This window comes from Vanacampus margaritifer, chromosome 2, assembly GCF_051991255.1.
Source record: "Vanacampus margaritifer isolate UIUO_Vmar chromosome 2, RoL_Vmar_1.0, whole genome shotgun sequence".
Taxonomy (NCBI): domain Eukaryota; kingdom Metazoa; phylum Chordata; class Actinopteri; order Syngnathiformes; family Syngnathidae; genus Vanacampus; species Vanacampus margaritifer.
The window spans coordinates 16396972-16413230 of NC_135433.1; the positions used below are offsets into that span (position 1 = coordinate 16396972).

At 42.3% G+C, this 16259-nt stretch overlaps 3 protein-coding genes across 5 annotated transcripts; 1 reads left to right on the plus strand and 2 right to left on the minus strand.

The window, feature by feature from the left end:
* Window positions 1–33: 33 nt before the first annotated feature.
* On the minus strand, window positions 34–2221 carry psmc3ip (PSMC3 interacting protein). Of its 2 annotated transcripts, XM_077556661.1 has the most exons (8): window positions 2054–2221; window positions 1762–1862; window positions 1595–1684; window positions 1214–1325; window positions 576–721; window positions 387–440; window positions 260–319; window positions 34–174 (listed from the first exon to the last, which is right to left on the minus strand). In XM_077556661.1, the coding sequence occupies exons 1-8, from the start codon at window positions 2070–2072 to the stop codon at window positions 118–120; spliced, it is 639 nt and encodes a 212-aa protein (XP_077412787.1). In that variant the 5' UTR covers window positions 2073–2221; the 3' UTR covers window positions 34–117. The 2 variants fall into 2 exon arrangements, with proteins under 2 accessions (XP_077412787.1, XP_077412788.1); XM_077556662.1 differs by lacking the exon at window positions 387–440 and having other exon boundaries at window positions 260–359.
* A 317-nt stretch (window positions 2222–2538) lies between these two features.
* Window positions 2539–9787, minus strand: retreg3 (reticulophagy regulator family member 3). 2 transcript variants are annotated; one of them, XM_077556654.1, is made up of 10 exons: window positions 9686–9787; window positions 9221–9474; window positions 7342–7448; window positions 6712–6742; window positions 6480–6606; window positions 6198–6282; window positions 4997–5134; window positions 4810–4889; window positions 4420–4552; window positions 2539–4145 (listed from the first exon to the last, which is right to left on the minus strand). In XM_077556654.1, exons 2-10 carry the CDS (start codon window positions 9472–9474, stop codon window positions 3607–3609), a joined length of 1494 nt encoding a protein of 497 aa, XP_077412780.1. In that variant the 5' UTR covers window positions 9686–9787; the 3' UTR covers window positions 2539–3606. The 2 variants fall into 2 exon arrangements, with proteins under 2 accessions (XP_077412780.1, XP_077412781.1); XM_077556655.1 differs by lacking the exon at window positions 9686–9787 and having other exon boundaries at window positions 9221–9678.
* A 452-nt stretch (window positions 9788–10239) lies between these two features.
* On the plus strand, window positions 10240–15989 carry tubg1 (tubulin, gamma 1). Its single transcript, XM_077556656.1, has 11 exons — window positions 10240–10431; window positions 10759–10871; window positions 11123–11290; window positions 11388–11456; window positions 12161–12240; window positions 12320–12446; window positions 14467–14553; window positions 14749–14898; window positions 14973–15125; window positions 15198–15359; window positions 15443–15989. The coding sequence occupies exons 1-11, from the start codon at window positions 10383–10385 to the stop codon at window positions 15638–15640; spliced, it is 1356 nt and encodes a 451-aa protein (XP_077412782.1). The 5' UTR covers window positions 10240–10382; the 3' UTR covers window positions 15641–15989.
* Window positions 15990–16259: the final 270 nt, after the last annotated feature.

Consider the following 16259-nt stretch of genomic DNA (forward strand, 5'->3'; position numbering starts at 1 on the left):
TCTATATTGCGCTAAACATTGGACAGAAACATGGACAACCGACAGCAAACTTTTTATTTTTTAATTAACGCATGCAGAACAATTATAGCTAAGCTTTTAAATACAGCAAACTAATCTTCAAACAGTTGGCACGACCACCTTGTAGTCTTCGTCAGTCTCCACGCCAACCTCCTCCTGAAAGGATAACACCGCGGATATGTTTCGCTTAAAACAAAACAAAAAGTGTCACAATCAACTCCATAAGCTTCATTTCACCCACCAGGAACTCTTTCTTGCTCTTGGGGTATCCCTCCAGGATTGTGTCCATCATGTCTGAAGCCTGAGTACAATCGAGCACAAGTAGAATTAACACATGGACCCTGCAAGGAAGACTCTTAAATTATTACCAGTCTCTTCCTCTTTCGCCACTCTTTCACATAAATGTTGTGCTCTTTCAAAACCTGCAAATAAAATATTTCCGATGAAACTAATGACAATTGAGGTACGCCGATGTCTTGCTCAAATGCCAATGTTTTGTATGACTTTTAAGTGGCAAATGTCTTTATTGGGCAGCAATTCAAAAACAACTCCCAAACCTTGTCTTTCTCCTCTGGCGTGGCGTGATTGCTGGCCGACTTGATCTTGTCCAGACGCTCGTGACATCCTGAACACTCGTCTCTCAGTCTGGCGATCTCTGACATCATTTCCTGTGTGGTCAGGCTGCTGTTGAGATCCTTCAGCTCTGCAACCACGTATGTAACATTAGAGCACATCTGAAAAACATGCTCTTAGCTACAAATTCCCTTTTGAAACTTGGTAAGTAAAAAGTCTTGTGTTTTGGATGCAAAGTGGCAATGCCCCCCTCCCCATAACTCGTTTTCAAAAATAGTAATCTGTCAAAATCTCACCCATTTTCAGAACTGCTTAGCCTTACTAAGGTCGCCAGTCACAGACGAGCTGGGGCCTATCCCAGGGCGGTTAGGTATACACTGAACCCCAAAATTTATTTTTGTTTTTTAATGCTATAAAACAGAAAAACATTGCAAAATAAATGTTTTATTTAGCCACCGGTGTATATAAACATACAAAGTAGATGATCCAAATAATTTAAAATCTTAAATCACATTTAATTAGACCCCCCCCCCCCCCCCCAAAAAAAATAATAATTTGGAGTTGACATGTTTTCTCATTGGCGCAACAAAATGAGGTATTGGTCATTGAAGTGCTACTGTACCTGCATTCAGCTGTCTGCAGCTCTGGCTGAGGGTCTGCGTCTTGTCGTTGACCTTAGCAATGCGGACGTCCATAGCCTTTAGGTCTGCATCGTTCACATCTTTAAACTGAGCCTGTGTGAATAAGAGAATGGTGATCAACATGTAGACTGCACAACAGGTATAATCTGGGGACCTGAGAGACAGCTGACAAATCAGTCAGGAATCCCCTTCATAGAGTTCCTTATTAGCCATTGCCGGTTGCTGGCTAGTAGAGACCTCGAGAGACGGCTAATATTATTTGGTCCAATAAGACAACTAGAGAAACCCCTGTGGACACGTCAGGAGACGGGGCCAACAACTACCAGACTTGGTTATGTCACCCCTGTCAACATGCTACCAACCTGATCAGCAAAATAAATCTTCTGTTTGCCATAAGTCTTCTCTTTTATCTTGCCTTCCAGGGCGAGCAGCTCCATGGATTTGACCACTGCCTGGTGACAAAAACATTCACAGTATTATTATTATTATTATTATTGAACACAGCCTTTCCCCAAAGTCCAAATCTAACCGTTTTGCCCAATCCGTGTTGTTTTTGTAGGTTACAGAAGACATCCTGGGCGCTGTAAGGACGGTTCTTGGCATTCAGGTAGGCGAGGATGACTGCAGCGCCTGTGCACATGAAAAAGTGCGTTTATGACTTGGTTGGTGACATACAGTAGGCTACTGTAAGTCTAGCTAGCGAGCTAATATGTGAGGCTAAGGCTACGTCTTCCTAACAAAAACCGTAACATTAGCGGTAACTTAACTTGGCTACAAATTAAAACACGCCATAAATGATGATAATGGACAAGATAACTCACTGTTGTCCTTTTTGTTCATTTTCAACTCGTCCTCAGTCACTTCCGCTTTATTTCCCAGTTGACTTTCGCGCAAAAATTATTCGTCACGTGTAGATCGTTTAGTGACCAGAAACGTCACCCGCAGCGACGTGCCAAGCACCCACCCCGACTTCCGACTGGCTTCTTTGGGGTTTTCCCCCTACTAGTAATAACGTGTTTTTTGTAATGTTTACAATTTGTTTGATCTGTTTATAATTGTTCAATAAAGTTATGAAGGGGGGGCGCCGCGTCGTTACCAATAAAGTGTAAAATAGTTTTGACTTTTTTTATTTTAAGTATTTTAGGACTTATATAATTCCTTGGAAATTATACCAAATAAAGAAAAAGTGAAGCGTTCACATTTGTTTTTTGGTGTAGACCACTTCCGGGTTAGACGTATCCTGTTTTTCACGCAAGTTCTGCTTGTAGTGAATGCAGTTTGTGAGGTTTCTCGCTCACACAAGCAATTTAGTTGAAAACAGTTTATTCAATATAATTTGCACATCAAAACATATAAAAACATTTGCAGAGAAGAAAAATAAACAACTGAGCAGAGTGTCAATTGTTCTTTGTAAAGTGAATCCAGCTGTTTTATTGTGCAGATTGTTCACAGAAATGTGATTTTTCTCCTCAAAACCACACGTTAGAAGTCTTGAGTTCCGATAGAAACTTAATTGTGGCTCACTTAGCTGTACTGTCATATTTTCATCATAAAGTCACAGCATACTCGCAAGACTCACGGGCCACTTTTACAAACTAAAAATACTGTCGAATACTGATTTACTTGAAAGTAAACCAAACGTAAATCTATAAACTGTCTTTCATATATTTCTAATTAAAAAAAAAAAGTTCAGCATGACTTTAACTTACATTGAGATGTTTAAAGGGCGAGAAAAACAAATCAATTCCGAATTTGTTCATGCAGCAAAAAGGTACCTAAAAAATACAGAAAATCACACCAAAGTAAAAGAAGAGTTAGGGTAAAACATTTGCCATTTTCATCTGTTTGCAGGATTAACACACACTAAAATATCTATTGCACCTTTTAATGTCAAAATAGATTGTCTTCTAAATAAAGATGTGCAACTTTGGAGAACAGCCAAGAACTAAAAATAAACAGCACAGGAACTCTGGTAACTTGTGAATAAACAACCTTGTGGGAAAGCAACACGGATGGCTCAAATGGGAATGTCAAATTTGGTCCCGTGTTGGTTAGATAGCCCTCTTTTTGTCCAGACCTCTGTGGGAAAGAGGGTGACAGTTGAATGACAGCATTTTGGATGCAGCAACTCGCACCCTGCAAAGAGAACTGGACGTGTATCTCCCCCGCTCACTTAAAAAAAATAAAAAGGAGGGGGGAGAAAAAAGCTGGTATATCAAATCGATCCAATTGGGGTATTCCATAGCATATTCACAGTGACAAAAGTGATGCTGAGCAGATGGGGCAGGGATTGAACATGAACTTATATTTTGCTACTATCTAAGACTCCAACGCACTCATTTAAAGTTTAACTTTTTTTTTGTTTGTTTTTTTGTTACTGTGGTTTACCGAGCAGGCTGGACAGGAAGTTGGAGCCCTGACTCTCTCTACGTTGCCCTTCTCCAACGGGGTCCATCTGGCTCAGTTCAGACTGATCCAGCATCTCAAAGTCTTCCACATCAAAGTCCGTGTCCAGCTCTGAGCTGGACTGCTTGCGATAGCTGCGGTGGGCGCCCGCTTTGGGAGGGGCTGGCCTGCGCTGGGCGGAAGCTCGCCGGGGCTGCATGGCACCGACCAGCGCCGCCCGGATCATGTTGCTGGCGATGTCGCCCGCCAGGTTGCCCATCAAGTCGGAGGCGGGCGGAAGGCCGCTGAGGGACGTTTCGCCGTCGACGTCCTCCTGGTCAGAGTCCAGGTGAGCGTCCACGTCCAGCACGGAGGCGCGGTGACTCTGCAGCCCGGACAGAGCCAGACTGGGCAGGCCGATGCTGGTGTCGTCGTCGTCGTCCATGAGGGTGGCGTCTGGGTTGATGGAAGGGAAGTCCGGGAGATCCTGAGCGAAAGATTCCTCAGCGTCACTGTGTCTGTCTAGATCTGAATAGGGGGAAAAAAGACATGAAAACAAAAGCATTGACAGAAAGATCCATCCATTTTCTACAGAATGATTTAGAAAAATAATCTAATTGTGAGTTTTTTTCCCCCCTAAATATTGAGATTGCAATTTAATATGTGAAGATTTTTGTCAAGGTCCTCTTCCTATGTATTTTTTAATTTTTAACAAACACCCACACACGCACGGGGAAAACATACAGTACAACCACAGGCCCGCAGCACTGTCCAGAAAGGAAGATGAACAATAATAACTCACCCTCGGAACCCTCGGTTAGCGGCGTCTGGCCCCGGGATAAGTTAAATGTCCCATTGTCGGTGTAGGAAATCTCAGCGTCGGAGTGCTCGGAGTCAGTCAGAGCGAGCTCCTTTGCTACGATGACGTCGTCAAACTGGAAGAGACAACAGGTCGCTACTTAAGTCAAGCTTAACACTAAAGCCTGTCAAACAAACTTGCCACTTAAGTGTCATTTTTATAGGTTAACAACACAAACAACAAAAAACGGACTATAGTGAAGTCATGAAACTGGAAAGGGCAACACTTGTTGCTTTTTTTTTTCCAAATATGTTTTGTGCTGACATCAATTACAAATGTACATTTTTATAAAACCGTGACATGGCAAGAGAAGTTTTGATGATGCAGACTGACCGTAGGACAGAAGGCTGCCAACTCCTCCTCGCTGTCACTGCCTTCACTTGAGATGACGCCATGCAGAGGCAAGCGCAGGACTACACGGAACATGCAAGAAAACAAAGTGATGGCTTTCAATTTTGTGAAAAATGGGACCCCTACTGCGGATGGGCTACGTATGACAACGACAAACGATCCTCCTCACATTGGTTGTCAAACGGCTTGGACATCATGTATCCGCAAACGCTGAAGTCCAGTCGCTGCAGGACCGGCTCCAACTTCACAAACACGCGCTGAAAAACCCTGTGGTAGGCCGCCAGGGGCGCCAGGAGCGTCACCAACACTGGACAAGACAGAAAGAGACCATTTGTACTCAAATGTTTTTCTTTATTAGCCATAATAGACACAAGGCATTTTGACCCATGCACCACTGCACAGTCAGAGTTTAAAAACATCGGACCAATTTGGCTATCTGCCCGTTTGCCATCACACAGCCGTCTTATCTTTTTTCGCCTCGTGAGCCCTGAGGATCCCCTTTCAATAGAGGTTGGCACATTTGAGCATCTGTCATTCGGCAATCGTTAGCAGTCGTGACACCCTTCCGTCATCGTCAATCCATCAATATTTCAAGCCAAATTCATTCCTCAGCAAAATGGGTGTCCGTCTATGTTTCCCGTCATTTGAAGTAGGCATCCGTCAATGAGGGACTGACGGACCTTCCGTCAATATCGACTGACCCAGTTATTGATTGATCATTACATTGATGAATGGAAAACCCACTAATTTACTCATTAACTCATTCACTGCCATAAATTAAAAAAAAATAGATTAAAAAATTTGGGGTGACAGGCGATACTTATTATATTATTTATGACTTCACTACTTAACTCACGATTAATCACAAATTTTATGTCGGTTCTGAATTGTGCCCTAAATTTTTTTAAAACAGTTCTCATACTCTTCTTAACAAAAGTGGAAAAAAATGTTGAACTAATAGAAGCAGTTCAAATGAATTTTTGATGTTTATGACCGTCAATGGCAGTGAATGAATAAAAAAAAAAGGCGATTACATTTTTTAATCGTAATTAATGGCATGACTTTACTAGTTAACTCACGATTAATGACATATTTTATATCTGTTCTAAATGTACAATAAAAAAAATGTAGGTTTTCATACTCTTGTTAACAAAAGTGGAAAAAAGTTCAACTAATAGAAATACTTCAAATTAATTTTTGACATTTATAGCCATCAATGGCAGTGCATGAGTTAATTGTTAATCGCCAACAAAATGGGCATTTGTCATTGACGGAGTGATGGACCTTCCGTCGATGTTGATGGCAGGCCTGCCTCTGCCTATCAACACGTGAATCTTTAATGAGTCAGACAGGCGCCAGGCGGGACTCACCAGCTGAGTAGGAGAGCACCAACCCAGGGACGTATCGTCCAATCACGGCCAAAGAGAAGAAGAGGCAGCAGGTCAGGATGCAAAACTGCAACATGCAAGCAAAGCACACACATTGTGATGCCTGGCTGATTATATTGGATCTCATGTCTCAATTTAATTTGACAAATTGTGATTATTTACCAATTATCGACATGAGGGTCAACACATTCGAAGCTGATGATGCAGTGCAGTTTCAAACCAGTAACACAAATAACAATTGCACCTATTTCATATTGTCCTCACCCTGCCGGGGTTGAGTCGTTTGAATTGCGACAAGTTGGACGCAAGAACGATTGCGCTGACCCAGGCCTCGGCGACGTGGTGACACAACTCGGGTACGCTGAGGATGCCGGGCTGCACCAGGCCCCAGCTACAAATGAAACAAACAACAGTCCATCAATACATATATATATTTTTTTATCTTTCAAATGTAATACTGTCAGAAAAAAACAAAATGTCCGCTGCCATGACCAACCTCTCGCTTTCAGATTCATCCTGATTTCTGACTGCAAAGAAGAGAAAACACCGATTACAGGGTGCTACTTTTCTTTAGCCTCGCATTTATGGCCTAGAAGTATTTTTCATGCAAATATTTCCTACAATTATGACTTACTGCATTAGACAATATGGCGTCCCCACTTGCATACAAATTGGGGTTACTTTGCCAGCGTAGGAACGGAACGCTACCTTTTAAGAACGTTTACCATATTTCGTGATCATAGCTGAGCATCGACACTAACAAGCTGCTCGGCTGCGTTGCCGCTTTCAAACAGATTATTGACTTTGGAGCGTTGACTACTGATCCAGTTGTTGATGTTACATTTATCTGCCGTCTAAAAATAGGCTTGATTAATCTCACGGGCACCAGACTGCAGGCTCGTCTGAGTCGCTTGTCAAGATCAGGACACTACGAGAGGCAAGTTTAGAAGCAGGAATGGGAGATTAACTGCTGGAGGTGACACACAAATCCCTTGTTGAGTCCAGTGTTTGGGGGGTGGGGGTGGGGTGGGGGGCTGCCAGCAGGTGGTTTATCTCATCAGTTTTGTCGCACATACTGACAAGAACACAGACCTCATATTATGCTGGCAAAGAAACATGTAAGCACCTCTGAGCTTGGGCCAGATCTTGTTCCTCCACATGTCGACGCAGACCACCGTGACCAGGCCGGACGCCGCCAGGAACAACAGACGCAGGGACGACAGTGCAAAAAACCTGCGGGAGGATGCAAGCTCGTCAACAACAACAACAACAACACACGGCACTTGTTCTAACGTCCACCCAATGAAAATACCGCAAAATGATATAAGACTTGTTATGTAATGCTTGTAACCAACACAATGCTTATCTTTTTATACAGGGAGACAACATTAGACAATGGATTCTGCTCCGAGACATTATTACAATATTATTATTGTTGTGGTTGTTTTTGCCACAAAACAATTACGCTGCAAAAGCTACAGCTGGGAGATTGACCTGACAAAGAATTTCTTGGCATAATAAGGCCTGTAATTGAGGTTAGCCATGTGATGTGGAAAGTGCAAAGATCTGGAAAATTTGATTTAGACACACTCACAAGAAACCCACACAAACTCGACATGATTGCCACAGTTTTTACAAGCAGTCAAAACTGTTTTCACAATCATCATTTCAGGGTGAGCAGGTATATCTTAAGTTGAGATACAACCTTTACCCTGAATTTAACTCATTCCCTGCCAATGACGGCTATAGACATAAAAAATTCATTCTAACTATTTCTATTAGTTTAACATTTTTCCCCACTTTTGTTAAGAGTATGAAAACCTAGATTGTTTTTATTGTACATTTAGAACAGATGTAAAGTTAGTGATTAATCATGAGTTAACTAGTGAATTCATGTGATTAATTACGATAAAAAAATGTAATCGCCTGACGCCCTAATTTTTTGTAATCTTTTTTTTTTTTATCACATCAGGCGATTACAATTGTTAATTGTAATTAATGGCATGATTTCAATAGTTAACTCACGATTAATCACACATTTTATATCTGTTATAAATGTAAAATAAAAAAAATTCTAGGTTTTCATACTTAACAAAAGTGGAAAAAATGTTAAACTAATTGAAATAGTTCAAATGAATTTTTGACATCTCTAGCATCAATGACAGTGAATGAGTTAATTGCTCTGACTGTAAGAACTTGCTAATGTAGAAAATTTAAATAAAATATGGAAATTGGTTGCTAAAGAGATGCATATTCACTTCCTAAACACATCTGAGATGTGCACCTCGTGAAGATTATTGGCGCTGGGATGTTAAATTATTCATAATTTAACTGACAAGTGACATTGGGACATAACACCTGAACTTCTGCCTCCATAGATGGAGCTGTAATCTAATACCGAAGCCCTTCATCATCAAAATCAGAAAAAAAATAAGCTGTGCTAGGCATCAAATGGCAGGGAAAACGCAAGTAAGATATTCCCTGCATTGGAGTTAAAAAATTCCAAAGCAATCGATTTATGCACGGATTTTTACGGTGGACTGACTGTACTGCATTACACTCGCCAAACCACAAAATTAGGACTCACTTAATTATGATGCACAGGTATGACATGAATTTGTTGTTTGCGTCACACAAGTATCATCCATCAATTTCTTGCCACCCCCCACAAAAAATAAAAGATAAATTTCCCCTTTCGGTAGCTAAATAAGACCTGCCATATATTAGGTACACCTCAGAGTAGGATAATATATAATTTTTGCACCCTATGGTGGCTATTAATGAGTAGTTCACCATATATTTAGACTGCATCACATGCTAAAATAGTAAGTTCTTACAAGAATGCTAACTACAACCTCAACTATGATCATAATGTTACATGCACAGCATAACTCTCAACCCTGAGCATTTATATCCTTACAAGTGCGTTTGTCATACTCTTGCACTGACTCTCCAGATCAAAACGTGCAGGACGTGTACCTCGTGATGTGTCAAAAGTGTCTCACCAGAACACAACGTTGACCAGCACGTAGAGCAGCAGACACTGGACGGGTCTCTGCCACACCAGCACGGACTGCAGGTAGGTGAGCAGCCGCTCGTAGGGCCCCAGCCGGGACTGCAGCGCCGCTTTGACCGCCCGCACCTGAGCGTCCCTCTCGCTCGATCCCGGTCGACTTCGGAGGCCAGCGGCACTGGAGCTCGACTTGCCACCGGCGCCGCCCGCCGCCGCCACGTCTTCCATTACGCTCGTTTGAGCCATCTTTAAGCGCGAACGAGTCAGAAAAGAAACACTTGGTGTGAAAAGAAGCGTGTTAAGAGACGATAAGCACTAAGCAGCGCCAGCTACAAGCGAGCGGGTTTGAAGAGCGGTGTCACGGGCAGAGTGTCTAAGAGAAGCCGTTCGGAGATGTAAGAGGACTAGAGGTTATCGAAGCCATTGTGGAAAGTGTGAACAATGAACTGACACTTACTATTTGGACATTTTTGCACGTAGGAGGTCTCGATGTTGAACTGCAAATATGGCGTAACCTGTTTTTCTGAGCCCTTTATCGTCCAATCAGAATGCGCAGGGACAAAAGTGGCATGCTGCGTTCAAAAATTCAGGATTTATGATGCTTATTTTATTTTGTTTACTGAAAAAGCACTCCGTTGACGAACACAAATGCGACAAATGATGCAAATTACTGAATTAACATTTGAACGGAATGTAAATAAAATGTTTAAATTCTAAGTCATTTTCACTCACACACGCTGATATTAGAGTTGAACGACTTGGGATGTACTTTTCACTAGTGACCCATGAACGCAACGAAATGTAATAGTACTTTAATCCAGTACTTTGCTACGTTTTATCATGAACAAAAATGAAACATAATAATGCTTCGTCGTCGCTTTAAATTTCAGTCAAAATAACTGCAGTCATGGCAAAACGTGTGTAAATAGGAACGGGAAACCCCATTTGAACACTAGTTAACATTACTGTTATACCAACGTTCGCCTATGGGAGCTGCGGTACCTTTTACTGCCTCCAAATAAATAAACGAAGAAGCCCGCTTCACGCGTCACATCTGCACCAAGCGGGAAGCAGGCTAGCATTAGCTAGCACGCTATCTAAATACGCGAACGGCTAGCACCCTGGCTAAATAAAACGCCGTCCAAGGTTCCAAGATGCCTCGGGAAATCATAACGCTACAGCTTGGACAATGCGGGAACCAAAGTACGTGTGAAACAACAACAAAACGTCAATTTACGTCGTGTGACTACACAGCCGTTACGTCCACTTGGGTTAGCCTGCACAGATCGGTTGTTCTCTTATTGTCATCCTTTGACGTCACCAAAATATTGTCATCAAATGTATTAACACTTCATTTGATAGCTTCAATAAGCTGTAATAAGGATTTTAGCTTCTGCTTCCAAAGAGGTATAGTAGAGGTAGTAGATGTCGTTGCATTGGTGACAAACGTTGAATCCTGTGTCAAAACTACTATTGCACATGTCGTGTTGAGTGTGCATTAAAGATTTGCTCGTCTGTGTTTGCTTGCAGTCGGCTTTGAGTTTTGGAAGCAGCTGTGTGCAGAGCATGGAATCAGTCCAGAGGGCATCGTCGAGGAGTTTGCCACCGAAGGGACCGACAGAAAAGATGTTTTCTTCTATCAGGTGCGTGCTGTGCAGCTAACGAAAATGGTGGTGTTATTTTATTTGAAAAGGTGCTTGTATGCGGCTCTCAGAATATTGTGCAGATGTGCAGAACTAAATGTTGCATGAGTGCAATGACACAGTAATCCAGTAGATGGCATTAGAGGAGAGAAGAATAAAGCATCAGTGTTTTTTTTTCTCTCCAGGATTTCAGAAATGATAGCACACTTACAAATTCTATTACCTAGTTTTCCACTTTGTGTTCATGGCAGGCCGATGACGAGCACTACATCCCCCGCGCGGTCCTCCTGGATCTGGAGCCACGAGTGATCCACTCCATCCTCAACTCTCCTTACGCCAACCTGTACAACCCCGAGAATATCTACCTGTCCGAGCATGGCGGAGGGGCCGGGAACAATTGGGCTAGTGGGTACTCGCAGGTGAGCACTTTTGTCAGGATGTAAATGTCTTTGATCGCCCCAAGGAAATAGTTTACACATCCAAATTGTGTTTTTTTTGTTTTTGTTTTATCTGCAGGGGAAAAAAATCCAAGAGGACATTTTCGACATTATTGACCGCGAAGCAGATGGGAGTGACAGTCTGGAGGCAAGTTTTCGCATGTCATAATAACGCCAATAGTGGCAATGGGTGTTTTATTTACCCAACTGCAGAGAGTATTGGACGCAAGGGAGTTTTTTTTTTTTTTTTACCAACATGATTTTCAAATATTCAATTGTATTCTTCACAACAAATGTGGCTAAAATGAGGATTACTTGTGTTGTAGTTATTTTTTGTTATTTTTCTCACAAATGGAAAACATTAAATGATACATTATAGTAAAGATAGATGCAAAATTTGTTAAGACTTGTCTGGGTAAGTTGCGTTTCAATCAAGATTGAAAATGGCATGTAGTTTTACAGTAAACGCCGTTGCTGTAATGGCGAGCTGTTAAACGGCACGGTTGCGTCCATTTGAAACTGCGATTATTCTTAGCTCTTTTTTGTGTGCGCGCTTTCTTTAGCTGCCCTCCTTGTGAAATAACAACCATTTGCTCACTAATGTCTGCAATTCCTGAAAGGCGCTCACATTCTCGACCCCACACCACCACCGTTTAGTGTGTGCATGTGAGGTGTGGCCGAACCAGTGTGTGTATGTTGGCAGGGCGCGGTGTGTAATAAGTGCGGCGCTAATAGCTAAGGCCCAAGTTGAAGGCAGGTATTACATGCAGGGAGGTTGTGTACATTTTTTGCCAGCTGTCCATGTGTGATAATAAGCCTGCTGCTGCTTAAGTAACTTTGATTCCCTTGCAGGGGTTTGTCCTGTGTCATTCCATCGCTGGGGGGACGGGTTCCGGTCTGGGCTCCTACCTGCTTGAGAAACTAAACGACAGGTCCAAAGACACAAATATCGATGCAGGATATAAATGGAAAGGTGTCTGTCCTTACCAGGATCCTGTTTTTCCTCATCAGGTACCCGAAGAAGCTGGTGCAGACTTACTCGGTCTTCCCCAACCAGGACGAAATGAGCGACGTGGTGGTGCAGCCGTACAACTCGCTGCTGACACTCAAGAGGCTCACGCAGAATGCCGACTGTGTGGTAAGACAAATGTTGTCTTAATACTGGGAACGTGTTTGTTTTATTTCCAGGAAGAAAAAGGAACAGTTAATGTCATTAGGCTAAATACGTCTTGGGTCTCGTGGAATTGGAGGGTCCGAGCCTGCACGCTAGCTTATCGTGTGTGGGCAGTATACAAAGATAAAACGCACATATTAACCCTTCATGAAAGAAGTCCTTGACACTTTTTCTTTCAAGTTACAAAACCAACTACCGATGTAGACTTATATACTGTATGCCGGGACAAATGAGAGAAATCTCTCACACAATATAAAGTTTTTTTTTTTGCTTCACAGTTCTTTTTGTATGTTAACATGCTAAGCAACACAAATGTGTCCAATCACTTCTGGACTACAAGGCGCACCTGACTATAAGCCGCGCTGGCTAAATTGGGGGGATACTACACATATAAGCCCCACCTGACTGTAAGCCGCAGGTGTTTTAATGTTCCCGCTACTTTCTTTTCCATAATGAGGGTGCAAATTGTCTCGCTCTCGTTCTGTCTCTCCTACTGTATTTGGGCTCACTTGGTTTGGTTTGCTCTGCCTGATGCCCTTGCGTTTCAATTATAGTGCGCCCTCTTGTGATCTGATGGATAAGCCGCGCCTTTGTATTTGCCGCAGGGTCGAATGCAAGTGACAAAAGTAGCGGCTTGTAGTCTGGAAATTACTGTATGTAACGTTAAAATATCATAGTCAATATACAAATTGGCTTGCAGACAGCAACACAATTGTAATACAAAAATACATAAAAGTAACGTTTAAAAAAAAAAGACAAAAAATGAACACAGTAAAAACAAAAAAAGATTTATTTTTAAAATTGATTAAAACGACGTACCGTAAACTCCAGTGAATAACGAACATTTTCCCCCAAAATATGATCCCAATTCAAGGGGGTTACTATGAAATGTAAAAATGTTTCACATTGTTTAGATATTTATCATTGCCTAGGCAGTACCGAGGAGTTGTTGAAATAAAAAAGCTAGTTATAAGAGCATTAAAAACACAAATGCGACTGAATGATGATATATACACAGGTACAGAGAAAAACTGTTTTTTAACCCCCTAAGACCCACATTTTTTTCCTTCTGTTCTGCAATTAAATTTTATTTTTTTGCTCATTTTGACTCTTTCCCCACATAAGAAGAATATGGTAAGCAATATGGTTATCTCATGTTTTCATTTGTTACAGTAGACGACCAGGATAATATGGCTGTAACATGTTGTAAACTTACCAAGCTTATAGGCAACATTTTTAACATGAACATCATGCAAATCAGCTTGCGATTTGTGATTGGTTAGTTAAGATCCAATCATGAACCAGAAGTGTTGACATCATCAAAATGATGCGTTTTATTGGTTTAGACACACAACTATTTGATGTCTACTGCAATCATCTATGGGTCCGAAGGGGTAAGGTTCGGTTTGGGGGAGCGTTTTTTCCATGGGATTTTTTTTCGGTAGGCACTTTAAAAACGATATAATGGGTGATCTTACATTTAGAAAGATGTGAATGTGAATACATTACAATGTTATTTGGAATTCTGTTGTGTGTTTTTTTTTTAAATAAATAATTTAAATCATAGCTTTCAAGCTTTTTCACCGGACCTAAGGCAGTTAAAATAAAATAAAAATACTGGAATTCTGAAGGAGCGGGTTTTAGTTAGTTAGTTACTGATTTCTCCAAAACAAATGGAGGAAATTGAAAATGCATGCTAATATCATTTTCCTAATAAAATATGAGAGTTTATGAGTGAAAAATGGTAGATCCTGACTGAATGATTCCTTTAATGTTAACTTTAAATTTCTGAACATTGATATTAAATCCAAAATATATTTGAATTAAAACACATAACTCAATACTCGTATCAGACGCCTAAACTGCATTTGTCTCATACTTGACGTGACAAGCCGATATTCAGTTCTTAATGGTTGATGGAGCATCATCGTTTGCCCATGCTTGCGCGCCGTTGTCCTCACGTCTCGTTTACGTCCCTCACCAGGTGGTGCTGGACAACACGGCGCTGAATCGCATCGCCACAGACCGGCTGCACATCCAGAACCCTTCCTTTTCGCAGATCAACCAGCTGGTGAGCGAGCAAACGATAGACCAGTTGAATGGTTTCATTTGATCATGTGATTTGCGCTCTAGGCCAGGGAAGCCATTTTGTGTGTTAGTAGCAGCACTTGAGATGTCAAAATGTAATAGTGGATTGTAAAAATCGTTCAAGCACATGCTTGTATTTGTGATGGAATGGCTCGTACCAACATGTCGGCCATGACAGGTGTCCACCATTATGTCGGCCAGCACCACCACCCTCCGCTACCCGGGATACATGAACAACGACCTCATCGGCCTGATCGCCTCGCTCATCCCCACGCCGCGCCTCCACTTCTTGATGACGGGCTACACGCCGCTCACCACCGACCAGTCGGTGAGTGGACCCCGCCGCCAGGTCGCGGGATGCTTTCCGTGCGGGCGGGTACTAAATGGGCGGGCGCCGCGCAGGTGGCCAGCGTGAGGAAGACCACCGTGCTGGACGTGATGAGGAGGCTCCTGCAGCCCAAGAACGTGATGGTGTCCACGGGCAGAGAGCGCCAGCCCAGCCACTGCTACATCGCCATCCTCAACATCATCCAGGGGGAGGTGGACCCCACGCAGGTACCCGGGGACAGCGTTTCCTAAAAGCCGTTGAGTCCCGCCGTGTTGCAAAACAGGACGTCTTGTGCTCAGGTGCACAAAAGCCTCCAGAGGATCCGCGAGCGAAAACTGGCCAGTTTCATCCCTTGGGGTCCCGCCAGCATCCAGGTGGCGCTGTCCAGGAAGTCGCCGTACCTGCCGTCCGCCCACCGCGTCAGCGGCCTGATGATGGCCAATCACACCAGCATCTCCTCCGTAAGTCTCACCTCAATGCTGGCACAAAATACTTTTCTCTTTTTCTTTCTGTATTTGTTGAGCGCGGTCGTGTCCTCTTGCAGCTGTTCGAGCGGACGTGCCGGCAGTACGACAAGCTGCGCAAGCGCGAGGCCTTTCTGGAGCAGTTCCGCAAGGAGGACATCTTCCAGGACAACTTTGATGAGCTGGACAACTCGCGCGAGGTGGTGCAGCAGCTGGTGGACGAGTACAGCGCCGCCACCAGGCCCGACTATATCTCCTGGGGAACGCAGGAGCAGTGAACGCAGCCCTTTCCCACAAATACAACGTATGAAATGACTCCAAATGAGTGTCCTATTATGTCTCGTTGTTGTTTAACAGCACTCACATGCAACTTCTTGCCGCTTTTTTCTTTTTTTTGGTAACCCTTATTTCCATGTATAGTGCACTTTTGAAACTATTGAAAATGTACAATAAATGCATTTTCTATGAAATTGCATACATACAAGTATAAATGTGGTTAAAGCATTGTAAAAACAAAAAAAATGCTTTACTGTGCCTACAGTTGTATTTTTGTTTTGTTTGTCAGTCTTTTAACCTATTTTTCTCCCTTGGAGGGTGAAAACAAATACAGTGCTCTTGAAAAACAGACCAATATTCTGCCTGTAATTCATTTCCTTATTGTAGGCAAAATATAAAGGGACTCAAGTCATGTTATTCACTACATTTTTTTTTTCAATTAATGGAATTTTATTCTGCCAGCTATTGGAATCAGGCTCAAAATCTATACATACGCATGTTTGTACATATCTACATGTTTGTATATATATTTTTTATATAAATTAGATGTTATTTTAATAAAAAAAAAAAAAAAAACGTAGTTAGTCTGTAAAATAATAAGGGAGACAGGTAACTAAATTA

Bases quoted from the DNA above. Each gene is read 5' to 3' on its own strand.
- psmc3ip (XM_077556661.1), bottom strand. The intron at 1,326-1,594 runs GTTGGTAGCATG...TTATTCACACAG, and splicing joins AGATTTATTTTGCTGATCAG to GCTCAGTTTAAAGATGTGAA. The intron at 722-1,213 runs GTACAGTAGCAC...ACGTGGTTGCAG, and splicing joins CTGCAGACAGCTGAATGCAG to AGCTGAAGGATCTCAACAGC.
- retreg3 (XM_077556654.1), bottom strand. From the start codon at position 9,474: ATGGCTCAAACGAGCGTAATGGAAGACGTGGCGGCGGCGGGCGGCGCC. The intron at 6,283-6,479 runs GTGAGGACAATA...TGCATGTTGCAG, and splicing joins AACGACTCAACCCCGGCAGG to TTTTGCATCCTGACCTGCTG. The intron at 4,890-4,996 runs GTGAGGAGGATC...TGTTCCGTGTAG, and splicing joins CAAGCCGTTTGACAACCAAT to TCCTGCGCTTGCCTCTGCAT.
- tubg1 (XM_077556656.1), top strand. From the start codon at position 10,383: ATGCCTCGGGAAATCATAACGCTACAGCTTGGACAATGCGGGAACCAA. The intron at 11,291-11,387 runs GTGAGCACTTTT...TTTTATCTGCAG, and splicing joins GGGCTAGTGGGTACTCGCAG to GGGAAAAAAATCCAAGAGGA. The intron at 15,360-15,442 runs GTAAGTCTCACC...GTCCTCTTGCAG, and splicing joins ATCACACCAGCATCTCCTCC to CTGTTCGAGCGGACGTGCCG.